Genomic DNA, 22939 nt, shown 5'->3' with positions numbered 1-22939 from the left:
TAATCAGTTATATATGCTGCTTTCTAGTTACATTTGAATATGAACAACAGGTAATTGTTTTAAAGGCATTAATCATATATGATCTTTCACAAGCAGTAAATATTTTTAAAGAAGTAAGGCATGCCCAGATTGACACTTTAACCTGTCTGTGGACATTTAAATGAAGAAGTTGATTTTTGGAACTACTGAACTTTCATACTTCTGCTGGTAGCAAGAGTACATTGCAATGACTTGGCAGCTCAGAAAATGCAATTCATTTTAGATGCTTATATGAGAATTAATGTTTGACTTGAAGACTGTAGCAAAGATGTTGGCTTTTTTGTGTAAGAAACTTCAGAAAGGATAAATTTGTATGCTCACTAAAGACTTCCAGCTATACTCAGTTTCAGCATCCCAGGTTTCAAAAATTAGTCTTTTTTCAAAGTCTCTTGACTTGGAATATGTAATAATAATCTTACAGTATTTCATCAATGAACAAAGACTCATCTACCTGTAATCTTTTTCTTCATACTTCCCAGTCTTTTTCATAAAACATAAGAATATTGATATCACTAGATCTTGATGTGCACAAATTACAATTAAACCATGAAGTTGCAAATTTCCCTATTTCAGCTGGACAATTCCAGATTCCCACTTGTCTGACTTTGAAACTAGGAAAGAAAAACATTCTCTAAGATAAAGAATGCTTTATTGCCTTAAATCTGATTTTCTTTTAAAACAGTGTATTGTTTCATGTGTGGGATTTTTTTTAAGTCTATCAAAAATCTGAATCCCACTCAGATTACTTATGATAGAGCTAGAAAGAAGCCATTTATTTGTGTTGGCAGTGGTAACTGAAGACCGTATTGTCACACAGACTCGGCTTTCTCTCTGGGTCAAACATCTGAAATCCACAGGGAATTAAAACTTCGTCCAAATAGAAAACAACAGAAATGAGTATGTAGGCAAAAGGCTTAGCTCATAAGCACCATTGACACTTCCTAGGAACAATGAAGGAATTAATATTTTGCAAGTTAATTGAAAGCAATATGGAGCTTAACCCTTTCTAAATATTGAAGGCTAAGGAAAGAGAACACATGGTCATTTCTTCCATTGTATCAGGACACGTACATTCATAAACCTTGTACTCCTGGGATACAAAGCTCAGAAAGCCTGTTTCTGATTGCTGATTAAGAAATGGAAACCTGTTGAAGAAAAAGGCAAGGCAGGAGTCATGACTATCTCCACTCAAAGAAAGGAGAAACAGGCTGGTTGGTCTAGAGCATGTAATGTGTGTGCAGAATTGTTGCCTTGAATAATGACAACTACCGAATGCACAACATATAGGAAAGGTGAGATCAGACAATACTTTTATATACAACGCTCTTCTACACAGAAAATGCTTTTCCTGGTATTTGCAAGGGTTACAGTTTCTGTAATTCAGATGTATTTCTTCTGAATCTGTGCCACACTGGCTTGGCTACCTGTCTCACACAGAATGAAACAAGAGCCTCAAAGTATCCACCACAAGGTGCAACTTCTCAAGGAAAGATTTTAAGAAACTGGGACCTACATGGCTTTATCCTTGCTGCAGAAACCACTGCAAAAGTAGGGTGTCAGAGAAATTGTCTCCTAGGTGAGCACATGGAACAGGAGGGAGAGTTACCTGTCTCTCACCAAACCTGGTGTGCCCTGAAAATTTTCTGATGGAATCTGTTCACAGCAGATGAATGTCTGCTTTGATAAGTGACTTGCCCACAAACATGTTACAAAAAAGTATTTATGAGAGGCCCTAATATACATGTATTCAGTGTGCTTTAATGAACCAATGCTTAATCCAGTTTAGGCTGATAGACTAAATCTGTCTTAAACAAGAGTTAGGTTTTTTTTCTGTTATTGCCTGTCTCATACCACCTTCACTGTCATGCAGATCAAATTACAAGATTCAAAGTTAGCATTTTGGTTTCATAAAGCAGATCTCATTTTCCACTCAATTCAGTAGGACTTATCATAGAATCATAGAATCATAGAATCTTAGGGGCTGGAAGGGACCTCGAGAGATCATCTAGTCCAACCCCCCTGCCAGAGCAGGGTCACCTAGAGTACATCACACAGGAACTCATCCAGGTGGGTTTTGAATGTCTCCAGTGAGGGAGACTCCACAACCTCCCTGGGCAGCCTGTTCCAGTGCTCTGTCACTCTCACAGTAAAAAAATTTTTTTGGATATTCACCTTGAACTTCCTATGCTCCAATTTACACCCATTACCCCTTGTCCTATCACTGGTCATCACCGAGAAAAGCCTAACTCCGTCCCCCTGACACTCACCCCTTACATATTTGTAAACATTGATGAGGTCACCCCTCAGTCTCCTTTTCTCCAAGCTAAAGAGACCCAGCTCCCTCAGCCTTTCCTCAGAAGGGAGATGTTCCACTCCCTTAATCATCTTCGTAGCTCTGCGCTGGACTCTTTCAAGCAGTTCCCTGTCCTTCTTGAACTGAGGGGCCCAGAACTGGACACAATACTCCAGATGTGGCCTCACCAATGCAGAATAGAGGGGGAGGAGAACCTCTCTTGACCTACTAACCACACCCTTTCTAATGCACCCCAGGATGCCATTGGCCTTCTTGGCCACAAGGGCACATTGCTGGCTCATGGTCATCCTCCTGTCTACCAGGACCCCCAGGTCTCTTTCACCTACACTACTCTCCAGCAGGTCAGCCCCCAACCTGTACTGGGACATGGTGTTGTTCTTCCCCAAATGTAAAACTCTGCACTTCCCCTTGTTGAATTTCATCATGTTTCTCCCCGCCCAACTCTCCAACCTATCTAAGTCTCTCTGAATGGCAGCACAGCCTTCTGGTGTGTCAGCCACTCCTCCCAGCTTAGTGTCATCAGCAAACTTGCTGAGGGTACATTCTATACCCTCATCCAGGTCGTTGATGAAGATGTTGAACAACACCGGTCCCAGTACCGACCCCTGTGGGACTCCACTAGTATCTCCCAGCATTCCCTCTGAAACTACATCCCAATTATTAATTACCTAACAAAGACCTGCTGAAAGATGATGTGTATGTATTAGCTAGTATTAATAGTTTTCAGACACTGAAGTTTTTCAAGTAATTTTTTTTTTCTGATGACCATTATGTTAAAAAATTACCACTGGGAACTGGGATTTCCCATGAATTTCCTAATTTGAAAAAAATGTTGACTCCAAGAAAAGTTTCAAAGTTAGCAAAATGGGATACTTGGTATTTTTAAATGTGATTTTTTTTCAGTTTAAACTGACTTCTGTAATGTAAAGTAGTTCATACTACAAAAGTTACCAAAATGTGTGAAATAAAATGTTTTTATTAACATATACTGAACATTTTATTGAGTGTTGGTTCCTTAAACTTTTCAAGCTTTTGATTTTTTTATCTGCTAAGAATGATATAAAAACATTTCCAGTCATATTCTTGCAGAACAGAAAAACCTTTTTCTGCTTCTTTTTAATTTTCATGTGCTACCAGCTGCAAAAATTTTCTGAGAATATGAGCCAAGATCATAGGCCACAATCCACTAAGTATGAGACAATGTCTGAGAGACAGTCAAGAGGGATCTCATGGAGTAGTCTAGAGTATCTTGATTCTGTGGATGAACTGTGTCAGCTGCAAGTCCATGCCTTTACTGATTTATAGTAGCTAACATGATAAATAATACACTGGCTGAGAAATGACAAAACACTTGGTTTCCAAGGCATCTTATCAAAATGAGCACTAAACAGGAAGATTAGTAGGTACAGAAAAAAAATCTATACTGCTCTTTTACCACTTAGAGTTTTCACACAAATGCCACATCACCCTTTCAGGGTACAGAGTAAAACTAGTTGGACCAGATTTCAGCTGATTTACGGCAATTCTAGAAATAAGATAAGCCAGCCTGGAAAAGGACTCTGCCCATCTATGTACTCCTCATAGAACTGTGAGATGCCACAAACTAAAATAAGCATTCTGCAACACAGCAAACTTTGCAAGCACAGCTGAGATAGCTAACTAAATGCAGCCAACATATGGCAGTAGGTTATACAGATGCAGTGGTGCACAGTCCAATTTCAAATGCATGGTAAATCTGTGAAGGTTACACTGTAGTCATCAACGTGTACTACAGTGATTTAACATACTAACATGTCACTGCTTTAACCACAAATCATAGGAAAGATAAGGAGAACACAAGAACTGGGACTGTGATTGACTTCTACAGCTATTCCCCACAGGCAACATGTACAAGAGTTCTTTCATGGTGTAACTGCTCAAGTCTGAAAACAGGCAGCAAAAATACTTTATATGTTAGGTTTTGCCATAAGCTGCCTTGGTGCTTGCTGCCAGGCTTCTGCCAGCTTCTTGATACAACTCCTTACCAGGAAGGATGTATCTATGTGAAAGACAGCACTAGAGACAACTAAAATGTCTCTTTTGGTCACTGCCAGAACAGAATCTCACACATACTGAAACATTCTTCAAAACTTAAAAAAAAAAAAAGCCATAATAAAATAAAACGTTATGAGCAGATAAAGAATATCCTGCCCCTCACTACTATATGCATGTTATCTAGTATCTAGTCAGTACATTTACTGACTTCCAGTTGAAAAGATTGCATGAATCCTGTCTTCGGGAGCTCTCAGATAGTGCCTGCACTTCAAACTTCAACAGTTTCTTGTAATGCTCAACAAAGGACTTAGGCAAGGAGCCTGCTGCAGCTTCACTGCTGCTACTGTTTGAAAAATAGTAATCCAAAATTTAACAGCTGCATCATATACCTTACAAGAATGGCAAAAGAAGTCTTTCCTGTTGGCCATTAAAATAGTGAGGAAGGAGGAAAGAAAAAAATACAGAGGAAAAGACAAAGCAAATGGCAAACCAAAAAGTGAGACTGACTCGTTAAACTAAGGGTGATGTCAGTAAAACAGCTGAGGCACTGCTTGGTAAAGGCCTTGGTCTGCATAATTCACATTGTGAAGTGCACTTCAGTAAGAAATATTATAGTTTGCAGTCACCCTATAGAGTTTGAAACTGTACAAATCCAAACTACAAATAATTTAGACAGAAAAGTGAGAGAATAGTAGTCTGCAAACTGATAAAGGATTTGTGGATATTTGTGTGGATATGTTGCTGAGATTGTAGTGGCATAGTACAAAACAGCTGAAGTGCAGTTAAGTACAAAAACAGCTGAGAAAAAAAGATAGCTTCTCTTAAGTACATACATTCTTATTCCCAAAGAAAAGAAACAGCATGTTTCTTATGTCACATTTGCACCATGTTGCTTCTAGGATAGGTTGTATATAACAGTGCCATATTGTCATAATATGCTAGGATATACATGCAAAAATTGTCCTGATATAGTTCAAAATAGCTGTGGAACTGTTATATCTTAACATTAGGGACAAAAAAACCCCATGATTTCATGATGACAAATAACACTGCTTGTCAGTAGTATAACTGCAAAGACTGACAGTTCATTTTGATTAACTATATTATTCAATACCGTATAATAGCACACAAGTTAAAGAGAACAGAATGGAAAACACACCATGTTGCTTTAATAATACAAAAACTTACTGGATGACAAATATCTCCTTGCGTCTAAAGAAAAATGAAGAGCATCTGGAAGTAAAATCCATTAGCACTTTAGTATATAAACAAAATCAGTACTATTCTTATTCAGCTAACAGTTTGGAAACAAGGCTATTTTGAAGATCCATCAAGATCATTTATAGGAGTCACAGCTATCACAGTGCACTGGCAATGGTTCTGCCTTCAGGGAATATTTTCTGCTGTTCTTAGCAGGTACTAAACAAATGCTGTCTGAATGATATGTGCCTCACACAAAACATACCTCATCCACTACATCAATCATTTCCAGATGATTCATAGTATGTTTTCTCATCTGTTAGAAGCAGCCGTTCCTGTGTGCACTATTTTGAACAGGTTTGTGCATGCAATCGACTTACTCTGTGCCACACACATAGAAGACACATACACATTCAAACAAAATAGGTCAACAGCTACAACCTTTCATCTTCCAGCTATTCCCAGTCTGCAACAGTAGGATGCCTGACTGCTAGGGCAAAACTATTTTAGGCTTCTCATCTTTAAGGAGACTGCCTACCACAGTGTTTTATCTGACACAGCAGGGAAAATACAGGTTGGTAAAGAATGTTCACCAAGCACTTCTAACTCAGCTGGATGTCGTATATTATTGAGAATCGTCATTATATTTATTTCCTGAATAATATCCGTATTTCTGGCAGTTGGAAGGAACACTTCTCCTTCTGATAAATATATGTGACAAAATTCTTTGTTAGACAGAAAACATGAATAGGCTGGCATTGCTATGTACAGCTTAAAGGAGCAGATGTCAGGATAGCCAGTGTGATGAGCTCCACAGAAACCCAGATGCTATGCAAATCACTTTCTGAAAAAATGCTTTTAAAATGTCAATTAAACAATGACAGATTTGTCTTCAAATTAGCTGACTAGGACTTCTGGGAGTTTGACTCTTTCAATATGTTTATGCAGTTTCGAAGTCTACAAAAACTGCAGGCCATCAAAAAACCTCAGAAATTCTACATGTTTAAAAATACGTAGCCCTTTTTTTGCTAACACAATTAAACAGTGATTTGCACTTAGATCTTTATCTTGTTGCAAAAAGAGCTGAAGATTAAGTGATTTTCTAAAAGCTAGTGAGAAGTGTCTTGAGGATGGAGGTCATTCTTTGAAAGAGGATCTCAGTGACCTGTGTAAATAAGAGCACCACAAACACTTCCAAACAAGCAAAGGTCAGAAAGGGGTCATGGCTACAGCCCCTTTGCACTACTGTTTTGCCTGAGGAGTACGCTTACCGTGTAAATCTCTCATCCTTCAGCTCCAGGTCTGCCACTGTGATCAACTGATCCAGTTTAAACTTAGTGTCAATAATTTCAGCATCTCGTGGAGAGTACGTGCCCCCCTCTTTTTGCTTTTGACGAATTCTAAACAGAAGGCAATAGTGAAAAATAAACACACAAACGATTTAAGGATGCGTATGTCAATACTTTCTTTAGACAGCCTGAAACTGAAAGAAGGTTGCAGGGAATCCTTCCTTGGCCTTTATTCTGCTCTCCCTTCCAACAGTGTAATTTAATCAAATATGGCAGTTATGTTGTCTAGAATTCACGTGGAAAGAGTCTAGCCTATATACTCTTCTAGTTTTCCTACATTAATTCTCTGGCAATGCCTGAATGATGCAGCTGAGGCAGAACAGAATTTCCAATGAATGAGCAAACTAACAACATATATGCAGTACTCAATCTGCTTCTTTACATGGACATTTTGGCCACAATTTGAACTGGAAGTCAATTTCCCTTTCATATATGAGACTGCCTTGTAGTTAATGTATAACTTTATTAGCGAGACAAAACCTAGAATTTTGAGTATTTGGTTCATGTTATGCTGTCAATAGGGTTAGCCATCATACTAACTTCATCCAGCTGACATTCTGATCTGCATCCCCAACTCAATAGAGAAGTGGCTCGGAAAGGGTAAGATAGGCCACTGCTCTGACTTACCCTCTGGAGAAGCTGGTTTTCCTCCTTCATCTATGGAGGTTACCTGCACTAGACTAAATTCTTTGTGAGTCCCTCTCCAGGTTTCTACTAAAAGACCAAAAAAACCCAACACAACAATGTGTTCTGAAATTACAGATCTGTAGAACTGTTTCAATTCTTCTTTAATTGAGCACTTTTTGAGTGCTTGCAAACATGGTATGCCAAAGATACATAAATCTCACCTTGCAAAAGCATAGACTGCAGCCACCAGAAGAATAACTGAAAGTATACACAAAGTAACAGCAAGGATGACTTCTACAGATCTTCCTGATGCTCCTTCACCTGCAACAGAAAGTGGAAATTAAGCATTTCATAGATTCATTACAATTTTTAAATTTCTGACAGGGTGGAATTAGGGAGCAATGCGAGACAGACACCTCAATCTCTGTACAATTGCATCTCTTTTGTCAAAGAGCTGCTTAGGAAAGAAAAAGAAAAGAAAACCTGAAACAATGTATTTAAAGGTACCTAAGCATTGCTGATCTAGGTAAAAGATAATGCTAATAGAATATGTACATGGCTATTTGTGCTGCAATCCCCTGGAGCTTTTCAGCTTCATCTGCTGAACAGGTTAAGGTAGATCTACACTGGAGTAACATCAGTCTGAACACTAGCTTGAGCTGAGCTCCTGCTTCAGCCTCTGTGCAGCCAAGAACAGACAGACTGCTCTAACAGCTAGGAGTAATCAGACTGCAGAGGTGGAAAAGGAAGAGCCACAACTCTAAAGCTATGAGGTTTGCAGCCATCACTTACAGGAACAAAAACAAAAACAAACAAACAAAAAAATATGCTTTTTTGAAGATAATCCCCTCAGGGTGCTGAAGGAACTCAGATATCTAAGTGATCTGATCTGAACTTTTTTGATTAATCTGCCTCACTGATCATTAACTTATGCTCTTTATTTATGTGGGAATTGGTGATATTGATGGGAATAACCACCAGGTTATTTTGACGAGCAGGTCAAAAGTAATCATAAAGGCCTTTATGATGAAAAGGCATTCTAATCAGTCCTTACAGGTGACAATGAAGGCTCACTCAGAGATTGACAAACCATTTAGATCTACAGTTTCTAGACCTCTTTTTTAAGGTCTTTGGTGCTAAATTTCTGAAATTCATGTAATACCCCAACCTTCCTCGTAATTCTGCCCTGTTTCAAAAACCTCGACCTCTTTTTTCCTTAGGCACTCAGTGAAAATAAGAAAAGCAAGTGACTGCAATTACCAGTATTGTTCACCTATGCTGACACTCATCCCAACTCGTAGAGATGACTGTGGGTGAGGGAAAAGAGATAAAACAGAAGATATCATGTGGTATAACTCTGAGGTGCTGTAACTCAATACTAGATGATAACAAACTGCAATAATAGAATATCATAAGGCATGTTTCTGTGCAAAAGCCAGTGTCAGGAAACCCCATTCTGATTATTTCCTGTGTCATCAGCTTTGCATTTCACATGGAAAAAAAAGTCTACACTTAAGACAGGACCACCAGCTGCCTCACAGTGATTTGCTGAACCACCTACGGGAGTTTATGAAAAGGTTATAAGCTGCCTTGATGTGTTAAACAGTAAGTTTAAACAGTATTTGTCACCACATCTTAATTATCTCCTGGAAAAATCCTGACCTTTCACGCTAGTATAGATGTTACTTTTGCAATGTCAATCATGGGTTATGAGGAAGAAACTCCACTTCTTCAGCTGAAGAGGAGAGTTGTGGTACTCCAAGTATGGTTGAGTGGGAGCACCATACTAAAATGTATTCTTTACTATAATTTAAAAATCATTATTGCAGCTTTTCTGCAATTCCAGTGTTTTCTGCTTCAGTGTTCCTCCCTAGTATAATTCCTGTTGTTTAACAAGAGCATTTGACATCTGCCAGAGGAAACTCTTCCATAGGTTTTCTATTTTTCTGCTTCAAACATATTTAACACACAGTAATCGATCACACAGATATAAGGTTAGATCAAAGACCTACCTACTCCATAAGCAGACTTAGAAACCAAAATAATGTAGGGTTCTTCAAATGTTATGAGTACCTCTGCCAAAATTTTAGAGCAAGTCTGAAGTTCATATAACCAAAGCATGTTCTATGAGGAAGCACTTGGGCAAGGTTCCTCAGGTTAGGTGTCAAAAGAAATTGTGTTTGACAAAAATCTAACTCCTGTTATTCCCTGAAGATGACATTGGAAATGTATCTTCAAGGCCTGCAGTAGTCCTGCATCAAGTACCTGCATCACTTGTGATAAATCAATTTGATGTGGATTTCACAACACTTGTAAGAAAGCATAGGAGGAACTTTCAGTTACATGTTCCACTTAAGTTTCGTTTCTGGTCAGATAGACTCTGAAAATCAGAAGTTATGGCCAGACAAGAGTTTGCTGTAGTGCTAATTTTAAAAGCAGAGCTTGCTGTTAAACTTTAGCAGAGAATGCAGTCGATGGGCATGGGGTGCCACAGATATCTGAGAAATCTATCAGGTCTATTTGTTTCCCATTCAAAGTACAAAAAGAACTTGCTTCTTTATGATCTACACCAAAGGAGAAAGCTTCACAAGTTTTCAGTAACAACAGAGAAGTGAATGAATTGCACCATCTCCCTGCCATTGAAGCATGATTCTTTTAAGCACTGCAGATTTTTCTGCTAGTAAGGAGAAAGTTGCCCTGAGGACTGGATACAGCCAGACTGATTTCCAGTAGACTTGTTTTCCCTGATTGAACACGCTGTCATTCTCTCACTTCATTAACTTAGAACTTTAAAACTCAGAACCTATAAAAGCAACTTCTGTGTTGCACTTCCCACAACACTCGAGAAAGAGTGCCAGACCCTTTCAGAATATTCAGGTAGCGAATTAGCATTTCAGGATCTTCAGTATCAGATCATGTAACGGATTTCAAACATGGATTAGATGAATAAGGGAGCTCATATCACAGATGATGAATGCCAAATGAAAAATATGTGCCCACTAAAATTCTTCTGGGTACTCATCCAGTTGTCTTGGGATCCCTTTTCAGAAAGTCAGGGCTAATGCTTAGCTAAGTAAGTTTTAGTTTACCAATATACTAAAAGAACTTACAGATCTTATTGCGATATGCTGCAAGTCCTCATTCCCAATTTTGGGGGTAGATCAACACTGCCACGGAGGAATTTATGCTGGATTTGAGATCCTGTAACAGCTGGCTTATTAGCCAGTGACATCAGATGGATTCTATTAGACAATATTAATTTAATAATTAATATGGAGCTTTGTTTGCATCTAAAGGATGAAGGGCTAAAGGGCCGTGTCCTCAGATAAGCTGCCACTGGAAGGAATGATCTGCAGCCACAATGTTTCCTATACTAGACCTTTAAGATCATTGGGTCTAACTGTTAAACTAACACTGTTGAGTCCACCACTGAACCATGTCCCTGAGCACTACATCTACATCTTTAGGGATGGTGACTGCACCACTTCCTTGGGCAGCCTGTTCCAGTGCTTGACAACCCCTTCAGTGAAGAAATTTTTCTTCATATCCAACCTAAATATTCCCTGGAGCAACTTAAGGCCATTTCCTCTTATCCTATGGCTTGTTACCTGGGAGAAGAGACTAACACCCACCTCACTACAACCTCCTTTCAGGTAGGTTGTAGTTGTAGACTTTTCAATAAGGTCTCCCCTTAGCCTCCTTTTTTTCAGACTAAACAATCCCAGTTCCCTCAGATGGTCCTCATAAGACTTGTGCTCTAGACCCTTTGCTAGTTTTGCTGCCCTTCACTGGACATGCTCCAGCGTCTCAATGTCCTTCTTGAAGTGAGGGGCCCAAAAGTGAACACAATACTTGAGGTGCAGCCTCACGAGTGCCGAGTCCAGGGGCACAATCACTTCTCTACTCCTATTGGCTACACTACTCCTGATACAAGCCAGGATGCTGCTGGCCTTCTTGGCCACCTTGGCACAGCACTGGTTCATATTCAGGTAGCTGTTGACCAACACCCCAAGGTGCTCTTCCTCTGGGCAGCTTTCCAGCCACTCTTCTTCAAGCAGAGGAAGAGTTTTGCATGGGGTTGCTGAGATCCAAGTGCAGGACCCAGCACTCAGCCGTGTTGAACCTCATGCAATTGGCTTTGGCCCACGGATCCAGCCTGTCCAGTTTTTTATGCAGTGAAGAGCATAATATACTAGCTCGACATCCAATATACAGGGAAACAGCACAAACAGTGTAGCTTCTGGCAGTTCACCGAGCAAGATGAGCCATCCTGGCAAAAAGATATTTTTATTGATATAACTGAGTATCTGCTAACAAAGTTTGTCAATGCTGCTTCTTCATTTAACACTCCAGGCTGAGGTAACACCTGTTGACAATCCCAAATGGACATACAAAGGATGGATATGTTTCCTCAGTCATTCTGGTTAAGATAGGCCCAATGAAAATAGAGTTTCTTCACTTCAGGGAAAAAAAACATACAAAAAGAAAAGTGAACTTGTCTAGACTCTTTGGAAATAGAGAAATACTTTAGTATACAAAAAGAAACACGGACTTGTCTACATTTTTTGAAATAGGGAAATACTTTAGTAAATTATACTCTCCTTACCTAACGTTTTGACAGGATCAGAATAATCAGAATCTGTAAATTGTCCCTTAACATTAGTTGCTCTGAACTTAAACCTGTGAAAAGGAACCAAGAAAACTAATGAAATAAAAGTTAATATTTTTTTTAAAAAATATTATTTCCCTTAGAAACTAAAAGCTATTGTTCAGTTTCAGTAGAATATAAACTGGAGTCATTTGTCACCTACTAAAGTGACACTATGACACACATCAAGGACTTAGTGTCAATATCTTAAATATCTAATCAAACTATATTAATCATTTGCCTTGAATTTAGGCTTATTTAATTTAAGAACTCTCTAAGCAGCTTTTGCTACCTGAAACATTTTTTTTAAATTTGTCTCCCAAGTTCATGCTCAGTCAACAAATTTAAGATTAGAGACGCATGAAGATAATTTCAATTGCCACCCTTTTATAATTGAACTACAGATTTTGTATGTCTGTATAAATGTAAATCTCTCTGTTGAACAAAGACAAACGTACTTACAGATACTGCTTTCTTGGTTTTAGTGGGCCATTACATATTTTGTCTTGACTTCCTGGTATCATACATGTAGTATCAGAACCTATGACATATATCTCTTCTTTGCCACTGAGATCTTCTTTTCCTTCTATGCACGGTGGGTTTGGAAAGCCTTCATTTGTAAAATATGGCCTCGGTCTGTTGAAGTAGGCATCATGCCACTTGGTAACATTCCCCTCATGCTGAGCTATTGTCAAGAAAAGAAATTATCAGAAACAACATACATTCTAAACAGACTGCAATTAAAGAAGTTAAACAGAACTTTAATCCTTTGAAGAGCTTAGCATGCTATTGGTGCCATTTAAACAGCTAAGTCTGTAACTGTATTTGCACTTGAACCCAAATGTCCTCAATTACCCAAGCTATCTGTATTTTGTTACCTCAGCGTAAGTCAACTGAATCACAACTAGAAAATTCCAGGGGCAGCCTCTCACATGAGCTCTGCCTGTAGAGGATGTCACTTGCGCAAGCCACTTGACTTTGAAACTGATCATGGCTAGCAAAGACATTAAAAAGTGTTTACTATAAAGACAGCAAGACTGTTTCATAAATGAAATGACTACATTTCCATGAGTGGACAGTACGCAGCAAATCAGGAAAAAAATCTTCAAAATGTTGCTTAACACAGTATTTGTAGATCAGTTCAAGAGAATCTTCACAGCAACAGATAAGAAGTGTCTGTAGTATTAGTTCTACAATGTAAAATCAGAGAAAGGTGAGAGACTTAATGTGAATTCACTTGATGTGAATACTTTACTTCTTTATTTTGGAAGCAAGCAAAAGAAGGGGAGTAGATAATTAGAATTTGTCCTTCTTAGCTAAATCAAGCCTGACCATATGATGTCCTAACATGAAACTCCCACTCACATGGGAAGGCAATAACTCAAGAGTGCCATGGAGCTGTTCATGTGAGTAAACGTTCATCAGTCCACACAAGAGAATACACATTCTATCTCACAGTCTACAGAAGGGATTTATATAAATCCTTCTGCCCCCATTATGAAATGCTTCAAAAAGCATGGATGTCTCTTCTTTGGCAAGTGTTCCCAAAATCCAGTATCCAGCCCACAGGTATTGTGAAAGATACTTCACTCTTTGTACTGTTGCCATAGCAAAAGGGACTTTGTTAGCTATTTTTGAATGTGTAATTACCTCCAGCTTCCACAACAAGAACTTGTATCTTCTTGATAGGGCCGTGATCATCACTGTAATAACATATTGGCATTCTGATTGTAATTGTTGTAGCTGTGACGAGTACTGCCCCATTGGTATCATAAACTGGTGCTGGTTTCTTCTTAGGCCGTGGTGGTTCTAGTTTTAAACAAATATATACAATAGAGTTTTGTTTTAAAATGTTTTAACTACAAGTACTTCGTTCAGGCACATAGCTCTATTATGCTAGACAAATCTTCAGCTTATTTTCAGGGGAAACAATGTTCTACTTGATGCCTTTAGCCTCTTATAACTGCATTCTGATAAATGCCTCTGCATACCAGTTTTCAATTAAAAGAGAAAACAAAAAACTGAGCCTTAGATTTTTAAATTAATATGTTTCTGTTCCTACATTGTGTGGCCTCTAAGCAAGAGACAAAACCACACAGCTGTGCACTCACAGGTAGAACAGCAATTCAGCAATTTCTTCAGCATTTATAGGGATTTCAGCTAAAGGGCAATGTATGAGACATACCTTTGATATCCATGGTTATTTTCAATTGAATTTTTGGCCCTGCACCAGCACCATTAATTGCGTACACCTTAAAAAAACAAACGCTTGTTTTAATGAGTATTTGCAATAGCTTCAAGTTGGCCAAACTAGATATATTTGAAGGAACGCGAATGCTGGAGCATTTCTTTTGTCATTCACACTTTGCTAGAACCTACTTCGTATTTCTTTACAAACCTAAGCACAGTAACACTTCATCTCTTGTAATGTAGAACTTACACAAATGAGAAAACCAAGCCCCAGTTATGTTGCCTTCCCTCACGTTCCAGTCTGATTATTTGACAGGACTTCATGCACATACTTCTAGCAAGGTCCCCTTGCAGAACTGGACCTTTTATCTGAGCCAAATGATCAATGCAAATAGTGGAACTGAGAGAGATTAAGTCTTGTACCTGTGAGGATGTGTAACAGGCTGCTTTGCTTGCACATGAAAGAGTACAAAGCTAATCATCAGTGATGTGTCCTGCTCCCACTCACTCCACCCTCTTCATTGCTCCCTTCATTCCTCAGACTTGTCTCTCTTCATACCCCAGCTAACATTCTCAGCATGAAAACCTCATATTCAGCCTAGGTTTGTTTCCCTCTTCAGACTAAACTTTTATTCATATAAAAGAAAAAGTCCAAAGAAAAAGCATCAGTTCTTACACTGACATTATAGGTGTGTCCTCCTTTTAGCCCTTCTATCATGGCAGTGACTGACTGATCTGTTTTATCAATGACACTAAGGTTGTGGATCTGGATGGCAGCGGGATCATCTTCATTGTAAAACATAGCTTGATACATCTGAATATTTCCATTTGGTTCAGATGGTGGCACAAATGTTACTTGGAACTTCGTTACTTCATCAGGTATCTTCTGAAATGTTATGTTGTTGGGTGGGTCTTCAGGCACTGAAATAAATATTTCAATGATCCACTTAATCAGTTTACTACTATTACAGTAAAACCTGAAAAATTACAAATTATATTTTTTGAATATCAGTATTATTTCATGGGTATTTTATGTTTATATTTTTAAATTCTCAAATACCTATTGTGTATGTAAATATCTAAAAAGACATTAAAAAGTTAAATATTTTGTGACTTCCCAATCTTAATTACAGTATTTAATCCTACAAATATTAAGAAAAAAAAATACTAGATAACCCTCAGTAGTCTCTACTTAGATAAGTCTCTTCTGATTTTCTGCTCTGAAAGCCTGAAGGCATCATTATACTTTGAAAAACATTCAGAGTAAACAAATCCTTGCACGAGTTGACAAGCAAGAAGCAAGTGTTAGTCTTGAGTATCCCTTTCTGAAAGCTCTCTGTCAACAGCAAGCTCACTCCCATCATATAAACAAACCACCCTGGTCCTAGGAGTCTCTGCTTCTCACAGCTAACTCTAGGCCCAGACACAAACACAGGGTTCATTTTTCCCAAAGACATTTTGCCAAACGCTTGTTCCAGTAGCTTATTCTCCAGACAGCAAAGGCATAAATCATTTTCCTGAGTTCCCTATCTGAAAGAAAAGGCTATAACATTCTTTCCAGGCAGCTAAATATTTATTGCTCTACCTGAGCAGCCAAGTATGCAGCATGACCTCTAAACAGTGATATCAAACAACTGAAGGTAAACACATTCTTTCAGCCAAGGATTTATATGCAGATGTCATACCTTTCATGTTTTTTACACCAGCCAACAAATGCTTACTCAGGCTTCTCTGCAGCCTGTGTAGACTGGTGCTAACTCAGCCATATGCTAAACTGTACAAACCAGGTGAGACCAAATGAGATGGAAAAAATTAACTGGTCCTCTCTAAGTTTGTTGCACCTACTAATGTAACATATTTCTACATAAGGGCTACCAAAACAGATAGCTCACAAGACAGATCCAGCTGCCACCTAATTTAATCTTCATTCTTGTTTCCACAGTAAAAGATTATTTCAGCTTTCAGGGATATAAACAGGTCATGCAATTCTTACAATTTAATATATTAAAGACAGTATCTCTCTCTATATATATATGTATATATGTCTACACACACATTCATATCATATCACATCACTAGGGACAGTGGATTTTCATACATCAAAGGAAAGATAAATGATAAATATAATCACTGTGCAGTATGTTTAAATCTCAAATTAACCTGAGTATATAGCTAAAAAAGCTGACCTGCAGCTAACCTCACCAGAGATAAGGCAACTGTAGCTTATGCACAGTTAATAATTAGTTTGAATGACACAAAACTTCAGTATCTTTTCAGCAATATTTTTTCGTTGGTTTGTTTGTTTAAATATCCTTAGTGTAACTCAAAACCAGCAAAGAGCAGACAGAGCATAATCAGGAATTACGTATCTAAAGCTAGGACTGTATCTTCTCCACACTCATCTGTTTCTATTGTCCTAAGCAAATCCTATCAACTTTTTCTCTAACATAGCTGCTCAATGTCCTGACATCCTTCATATGGTTCCTCATTCTCATTTTTCAGTTTTACTTCTCTGAGTAACTTAACAGTACCAGCAACTTTTGTCACCTTAGTATCTACCTCACTAAGTTGAGAACAGACCCCTGTGGGCCTTCACTAGGAACCTCCTTCCACTGAGAATACAGAGACTGCATCCTCAAGTCAGTACAGGTGCCATTCATAAATGGTAGGATTCACTTCACTTAGTTTTTGTATGTTTAAATTTTGCATCAAGAGTAAGGATGTTGTACTGACTTTTCAACAGGCACCTCCACTGGGGAGAGTCATCCCTTCATAATAGAGTTATCTCACATACACATCCTAATATACATAGGACCTCTCTTCATTGACTATAGAAGTACTCTAGACAGCTGTGTTCTAGGCATCCATATTTTACATGAAGCAAGATCTCAGCATTATTAAAGGTAAATATTAGTAATTCTTGTCACCATTAACTTTTTTTTTTTTTTTTTTTTACTGTCACCTTTTTAAATATTAAAGAAAAAATGTTGTGAGAACAAATCTGCATTGGAACTCCACCATCTGTTCAAAGCTCTTATTTCTCAGATGAAGGGAAGGCTGCAAAGTTTGATACATACAGAGAAAAATACAAACCTGCTTCAAAAGTGGAGACAATGGCTGGAGAACTAGCCTTGCCTTCAATGAGTGCAGCATTGACATCTCCCGTAAAGGCAATGATTACCACAGAATACCTTGTAAATGCTTTTAAATCAGAAATTTCTAAGACTTTATCCTCATCATTTGTCTTCAAAAATTGAGCTTTATAATTGTCATTATCTACCTGTAAGATAATAATTAAAAAACCCACCATGATTACAAGACTTGAAACAGCCAAACTCAGGACATTATTGTTGGAACACCTTATTTAAGTTTTATTTTTCCACTTTTCTAACAACTTACATAGAAGGCTTCACAAGAAGTCTCTAGCTAGCAAGAGCAGACACCTCCTCAAGGGAGCTCCTCACCCTTATGTTGCCTCGTTAGCATTATGAGATTAAGGAAACGGGCTGCTTCCTTGGTGCTGTCCTCCACCAAGCAAACATGAACTGATTGGTAGACACGGCAGTAACGTGAAATGGGAGTCAAAGTAGGCAAAGATCCAGAAGATGAGCAGCTATATAGCAGAAAATTGTTTCAAATAAAAAAGAAAAATAAAAAAATAAATAAATTTGGCAGCAATATGTAAAGTTTATATGACTGCAGAAAAGTGCAGCTCCTCTTGGGATATATTAATAGAAGCACTACTTGTAAGACAGTGGGGAGGGTGTCATTCTCTCATGAGAAAAGCTGGAAAGCAGAAAAAATTGGAGCACAATCTAGAAAAGGGAGGGTGGTGGAAGACAGAGTAATAGCTTAAAAAATACAAAAGGTTGTTACTAAATTGAAAATAATCCATTGTTTCTAGTGTTCATGAAAACTCAAATAGAAATTCTATTTGCATCAAAAAAATATTAGAATTAACTATTACAAAATCTGTAATGTTATACCTAAATATGTAACTAAAACTGTGACCATAAATAATATTGCAAGCTAGAACAATCTACGGAGGTTTGCTGAACAATTTTCAGCATTGGACTTTTTTCAGAACAGGATAATTAATCACTTGTGAGGAAAACTCTAGGTACATTTTTTTCTGTGTTACATCAGGATATGGACTGGATTACTTATTCGGATCCCTCTCTTTCCTACATCTTAAATAATCTGTAGTTTTATAGAAAAATCTAAACTGTTGAGCTTTATATCCAATTAATAAATTCTAACGTTAGCTTAAAAAAGGAGAAAAATGAAAAAAAGGGAGCCTTTCTAGTCTTTGATCAAGTATCATTTACAAGATTATTTTTATGTCTATTCCCACTACTTCATTTAATGATGTTTTCATTATTGTTTCTTCAGTGTGTAATTTGAAAAGAGGATTAAGTAGCTGTACAGTAGTTTTCCCACTGGATGAAATCTGTATTAAATGCAGCTGCTAAAACATAAGAACAGTTCAAGCATACCTTTTATTTGACAGATATTCATCTATCCCCACTGAGAATTAACCTGAACTAAACTTTCTGATGGACTAAACAGACATTCACTTCCTGGGATGGCCATGTAGAGCTGAAACACTTTTTCCTGTCTTGACTATTAAAAATCTGGCATATAAATATTTATACAACAGCTAAAATACAATGACAGCACCACATCATCAAATTTATTTCTGTTCCTCCTGAAGTGTAATGGTTCAGTTCCATCTGTCTTTTACTAATTTCCAGTAGAATTTTATTCCGGACTATTTCTATTATAACAGACAGCAAGACAAACTAAAATAAGACCTGGAGAAATAAGGAGGGAGTACTTTTTAGTTTTCCTGATTTATAAAACTGCAAGGATCATCCTAGCAATTTAAACAGCATACTAATACATTCACTAATAATTACTAATTATTACCTTTTATGAATAAACACATAAGAGAGTAGAAACCTGAAACATTGCTGATGTTTTGTTGATGTTCTGACTATTTTTATAAATTCTTAAAGATACCCACTTAAGAACTAAAATGTGTGAAATTATACATACAGGAAATTCATGGAATTTGGAGACTTTATAAAAAAATTTCCCAGTGGGATAATAAAAAATATACTCAAATTTTCACTGAAAAAGATTGTGACAGCTTTATTGGCCTTTAAGAAAGAATAGATTTGTCTATTAATATGATTATCTACAGAACTAACCCCTGTAGTTACTGATCATTAGATAGACAACATCTGATTACAGGGAATCCCTAAACATAAAGCTAGCTGTCTGAAATATATTTAAAAAAAACAACCAAGCACTTGGTAAAAAGAAAACAAAAGCCCTCCAAACCGAACATTTAAAATAGGTTTTAAGGTCCTTCTGAATGCTGGCAGGCTCACATGAAACATTCACCTTACTTTAGGAATTTTACCACAACTTATATTAATAAGGTATTTATAACATTTTCATAGTGTAGAATCAGATTACACCTTGTTTATAATTTAGGAACAATGAGAAAGAGGAGAGATTGTTTAGATAAAACTTGATTAAATATTACACACAAAAAACCCAATAAATCAACTTTGAAAATGGAATTTGGAAGTTTTATCAAAATAATGAAAATAATTCTTTTCGGTTGATGCACTGTAACACTGCTTAGTCAAAGTAACAGGAACTTCCCATGATGAAAAATCTTCTCTGATTTTAGTAAAGGAGAAGTAAAGATTGTGTGGTTTCTTTTGACCTAACCAACAGGCCATGGAACTATTCCTTCCCTCTTAGTGTTCCCCTTGTTGGTGTACATCCTTCATCCTGCCAGGCTACTGCTTTGGTAAGTGTGTTCAGAATTGAACAGCTCACACTCTACATATTGTTATAATGAAGTTAGAGAAAGGGAAAAAAGCAGGGCTACACATGACACTCTTTTAAGGAGAGAGTTTTTAATGAGGAACTAAAAAATATTTGCTATTTTTTTACTGATCTTAGAAATTTTGACTGCACAAAAATCTCAGAATTAATATTTTATCATATCTGTAATTCTTATGACCAATTCAGACACACTTAAAACATGCACATATAGTGCATTTCCTATCAGAATACTGAAATAACTTTATATAGAAAGCCTTTAAATCGTTTGAAGTAGTCTTTAATTTTTTCCTATTATCTAGCAGATTGATTCAGGATTTTTGAAGCTGCACCTGGGTAAAGTCTGGTAAACTGCTTCCCATTTTCACCAGTAGTCCTGTCTGCATAATTTCTGGAAGAACATGGAACACATATCCAACTTAAAACTTCCCGTGTGCTCAGATTTAGAAAGTTTCATATCTTGCCATAGGGCAGGAAATGAGGTTTATTAATGGTTGTTTTAAAGAGGATTGTAAGGGTAGTAGAGGATGAAAAGAGAAAGGGCACTAGAGCTTTTCTCTTATGTCAGCCTTTTTTTGTTTATAAAGATCAAGGAGAAAGAAGTGTTATTGCTGTACTACCAAAATACAGCTAATCTGATGGACAGAGCATCAAGTGGAAATCTAGTTTGACTTTAAATTTTAACCTCTGATGCATTGTGTAACTTTGTACAAGTCACTTCCTTTTGCTAGGCTCTCCCCTCTGGTTTGTAAAATCATGATAATGAACTTTGCCTTCCTTTAAAGAAAAAATAGAAAAAAAGTAATTATTATTTTAACTGGTAAACAGCATTGCTATTGTCAGAAGGAGATGCACCTCTGCAAAGCTCAGCTACAATTTTCCTCTATACACAGAATCATCAAGGTTGGAAAAGACTTTCAAGATCATCAAGTGTAACACATTTATAGCTACACTTTCTTTTTCTTCACGATCTCTTACTAGCACACATTTTTAAATACCAAGTGATTAAGAAATTAAAAAATGTACAATTAATTCTTATGTGGAGTTTATGTGGAAAAAAGATGCAGTCATACAGTTTTTCAATCCAGTTTGTGTCCTGTCATGTCTATCAGAACATCTGCTGTGTTATTTATATCACATCTGTATTACTACCAACAATAAAACAGTTGCCTTACTGAGGTAATGTCTATGAGGTAGCACGTTGGTCCAGTAATGACAACAGGTTCACTCCAGCTGATATTGATACTGTGAGGAGATGTAGCTAAAACAGTCACATTTTCTGGAGGACTGTCTGGAGCTGTAGAGAAAAATATGCATGTGAATCACAGCCAAATAAGTTCACAAATAACCCAGTAAATTTAGTGGCCAGAAGAGATTACTTTCAATTTGAACGTAAAAGTTTTTCACACATTGAACATTATGCACTGCCTAAATAATTATAATTTATTTTTTCTTTCTCATATATAAAGCAAGCAGTGTGATTTAGAAACCGACCTTTCATTAAAATTACTGCAACTTTTCTAGGCTTTAAGCTGCCTACAAGTTCCTCTTAAATTGAAATGATAGATGGTTTAAATTAGAAGTTATTTATATGCATTTCACATGACAAGCAAAATATATACAACCATTTAGACAAATAGACAAGCATAATATATTTATGTCAAATGAATCATTCAAAGAATAAGAAATTGTGAAAAAACGAGGTCTTCTGCATGCTAGCAAAAATTTCCAGCAGTGTTGGAAAGAACTAACGCAAATAATCTAGGTTTCATTTCAACTTACTCTTGCCATGTTGAGAAACTCTGGAAAACACACACAAAACAGTGATAAGAATCGTAAGCTGGCAAGAATATTCACAGTAAGAAATGGGGCTTTCCTAAAATTTCCTTTTGTCAAGGTGATATGTGTATTAACCTAGTTAATTCTTATTCATGAATAAGATATATAATTATGTTATCATGTATTAATGTAATCATAAGAATAAGACAGCAGTTCTCAGTTAAGTGGTATTACTTTTTCATAATGACCATGGTAAATTTAATGAAAATAAAATTTGGAATAGAAGTGATAACAGATTTGTAGGTAATGTCAGAACTTGGATCCATGGTACCTTTTTTTTGGCCTAGTACAAAAAAAAGACAACTGTAATACATATCAGTGAACAGCCTGTTATAGAAGCAACAACAGATTCATACATGTTTCTAAAACTTCGTTTCATGATGCCTTTTTTTTTTTCCATCTACCACCAAAAAATAGAGCTATGATTAACACATACTAGTGAGCAGTTATAAAAAATTATAAAAGTAATCCTATCTATCCTAATCAGAAGATGCAGTCTCTTCTCACAGACATGATTAATCCATGAATATGTATTTTTTTCTCCATTAATCACTAGGTACTAGGGCTTAATGAGGAAAATTGGAGTGCACACAAGGCTACTTACTTTTATAGATAGGAAACAAGTTAGGAACAGGAAAACAGCATGGAATGAAGAACATAGCTATTGAAATTATGTGTGAAAAATTAATGAGGAGAAATTGTAAAATTTTGTACTGTTAAGGTGAAAATATTGCACTGTGGTTGCAGAATAAAACAGGAAGATTTGGGAGCTTATAAGGTGCTATGAGGAGTTTTAGGGTGTTGGATACAGGAGGTAGATTGCTGTGATGGGATTAG

The 22939-nt window shown here is 37.0% G+C and overlaps 1 protein-coding gene across 1 annotated transcript in view; it reads right to left on the bottom strand.

The window, feature by feature from the left end:
- The window catches only part of PTPRQ (protein tyrosine phosphatase, receptor type, Q), a 106132-nt gene that overhangs the window by 20412 nt on the left and 62781 nt on the right, over nt 1-22939 (bottom strand). Inside the window, exons 27-35 of the mRNA XM_010008044.1 lie at nt 21439-21560; nt 17495-17681; nt 15078-15322; nt 14397-14463; nt 13862-14020; nt 12674-12896; nt 12170-12243; nt 7785-7884; nt 6859-6987 (exon numbers count right to left, since the gene is read on the bottom strand). Coding sequence (XP_010006346.1) covers nt 6859-6987; nt 7785-7884; nt 12170-12243; nt 12674-12896; nt 13862-14020; nt 14397-14463; nt 15078-15322; nt 17495-17681; nt 21439-21560 — 1306 coding nt within the window. The remainder of the gene's footprint in view (nt 1-6858; nt 6988-7784; nt 7885-12169; nt 12244-12673; nt 12897-13861; nt 14021-14396; nt 14464-15077; nt 15323-17494; nt 17682-21438; nt 21561-22939) is intronic.

This window comes from Chaetura pelagica, unplaced genomic scaffold, assembly GCF_000747805.2.
Source record: "Chaetura pelagica isolate M959 unplaced genomic scaffold, ChaPel_1.0 scaffold50, whole genome shotgun sequence".
NCBI classification, from domain to species: domain Eukaryota; kingdom Metazoa; phylum Chordata; class Aves; order Apodiformes; family Apodidae; genus Chaetura; species Chaetura pelagica.
Note: the sequence above shows the minus strand (reverse complement) of the source record. Positions and strands in the feature narration are given on the sequence as shown.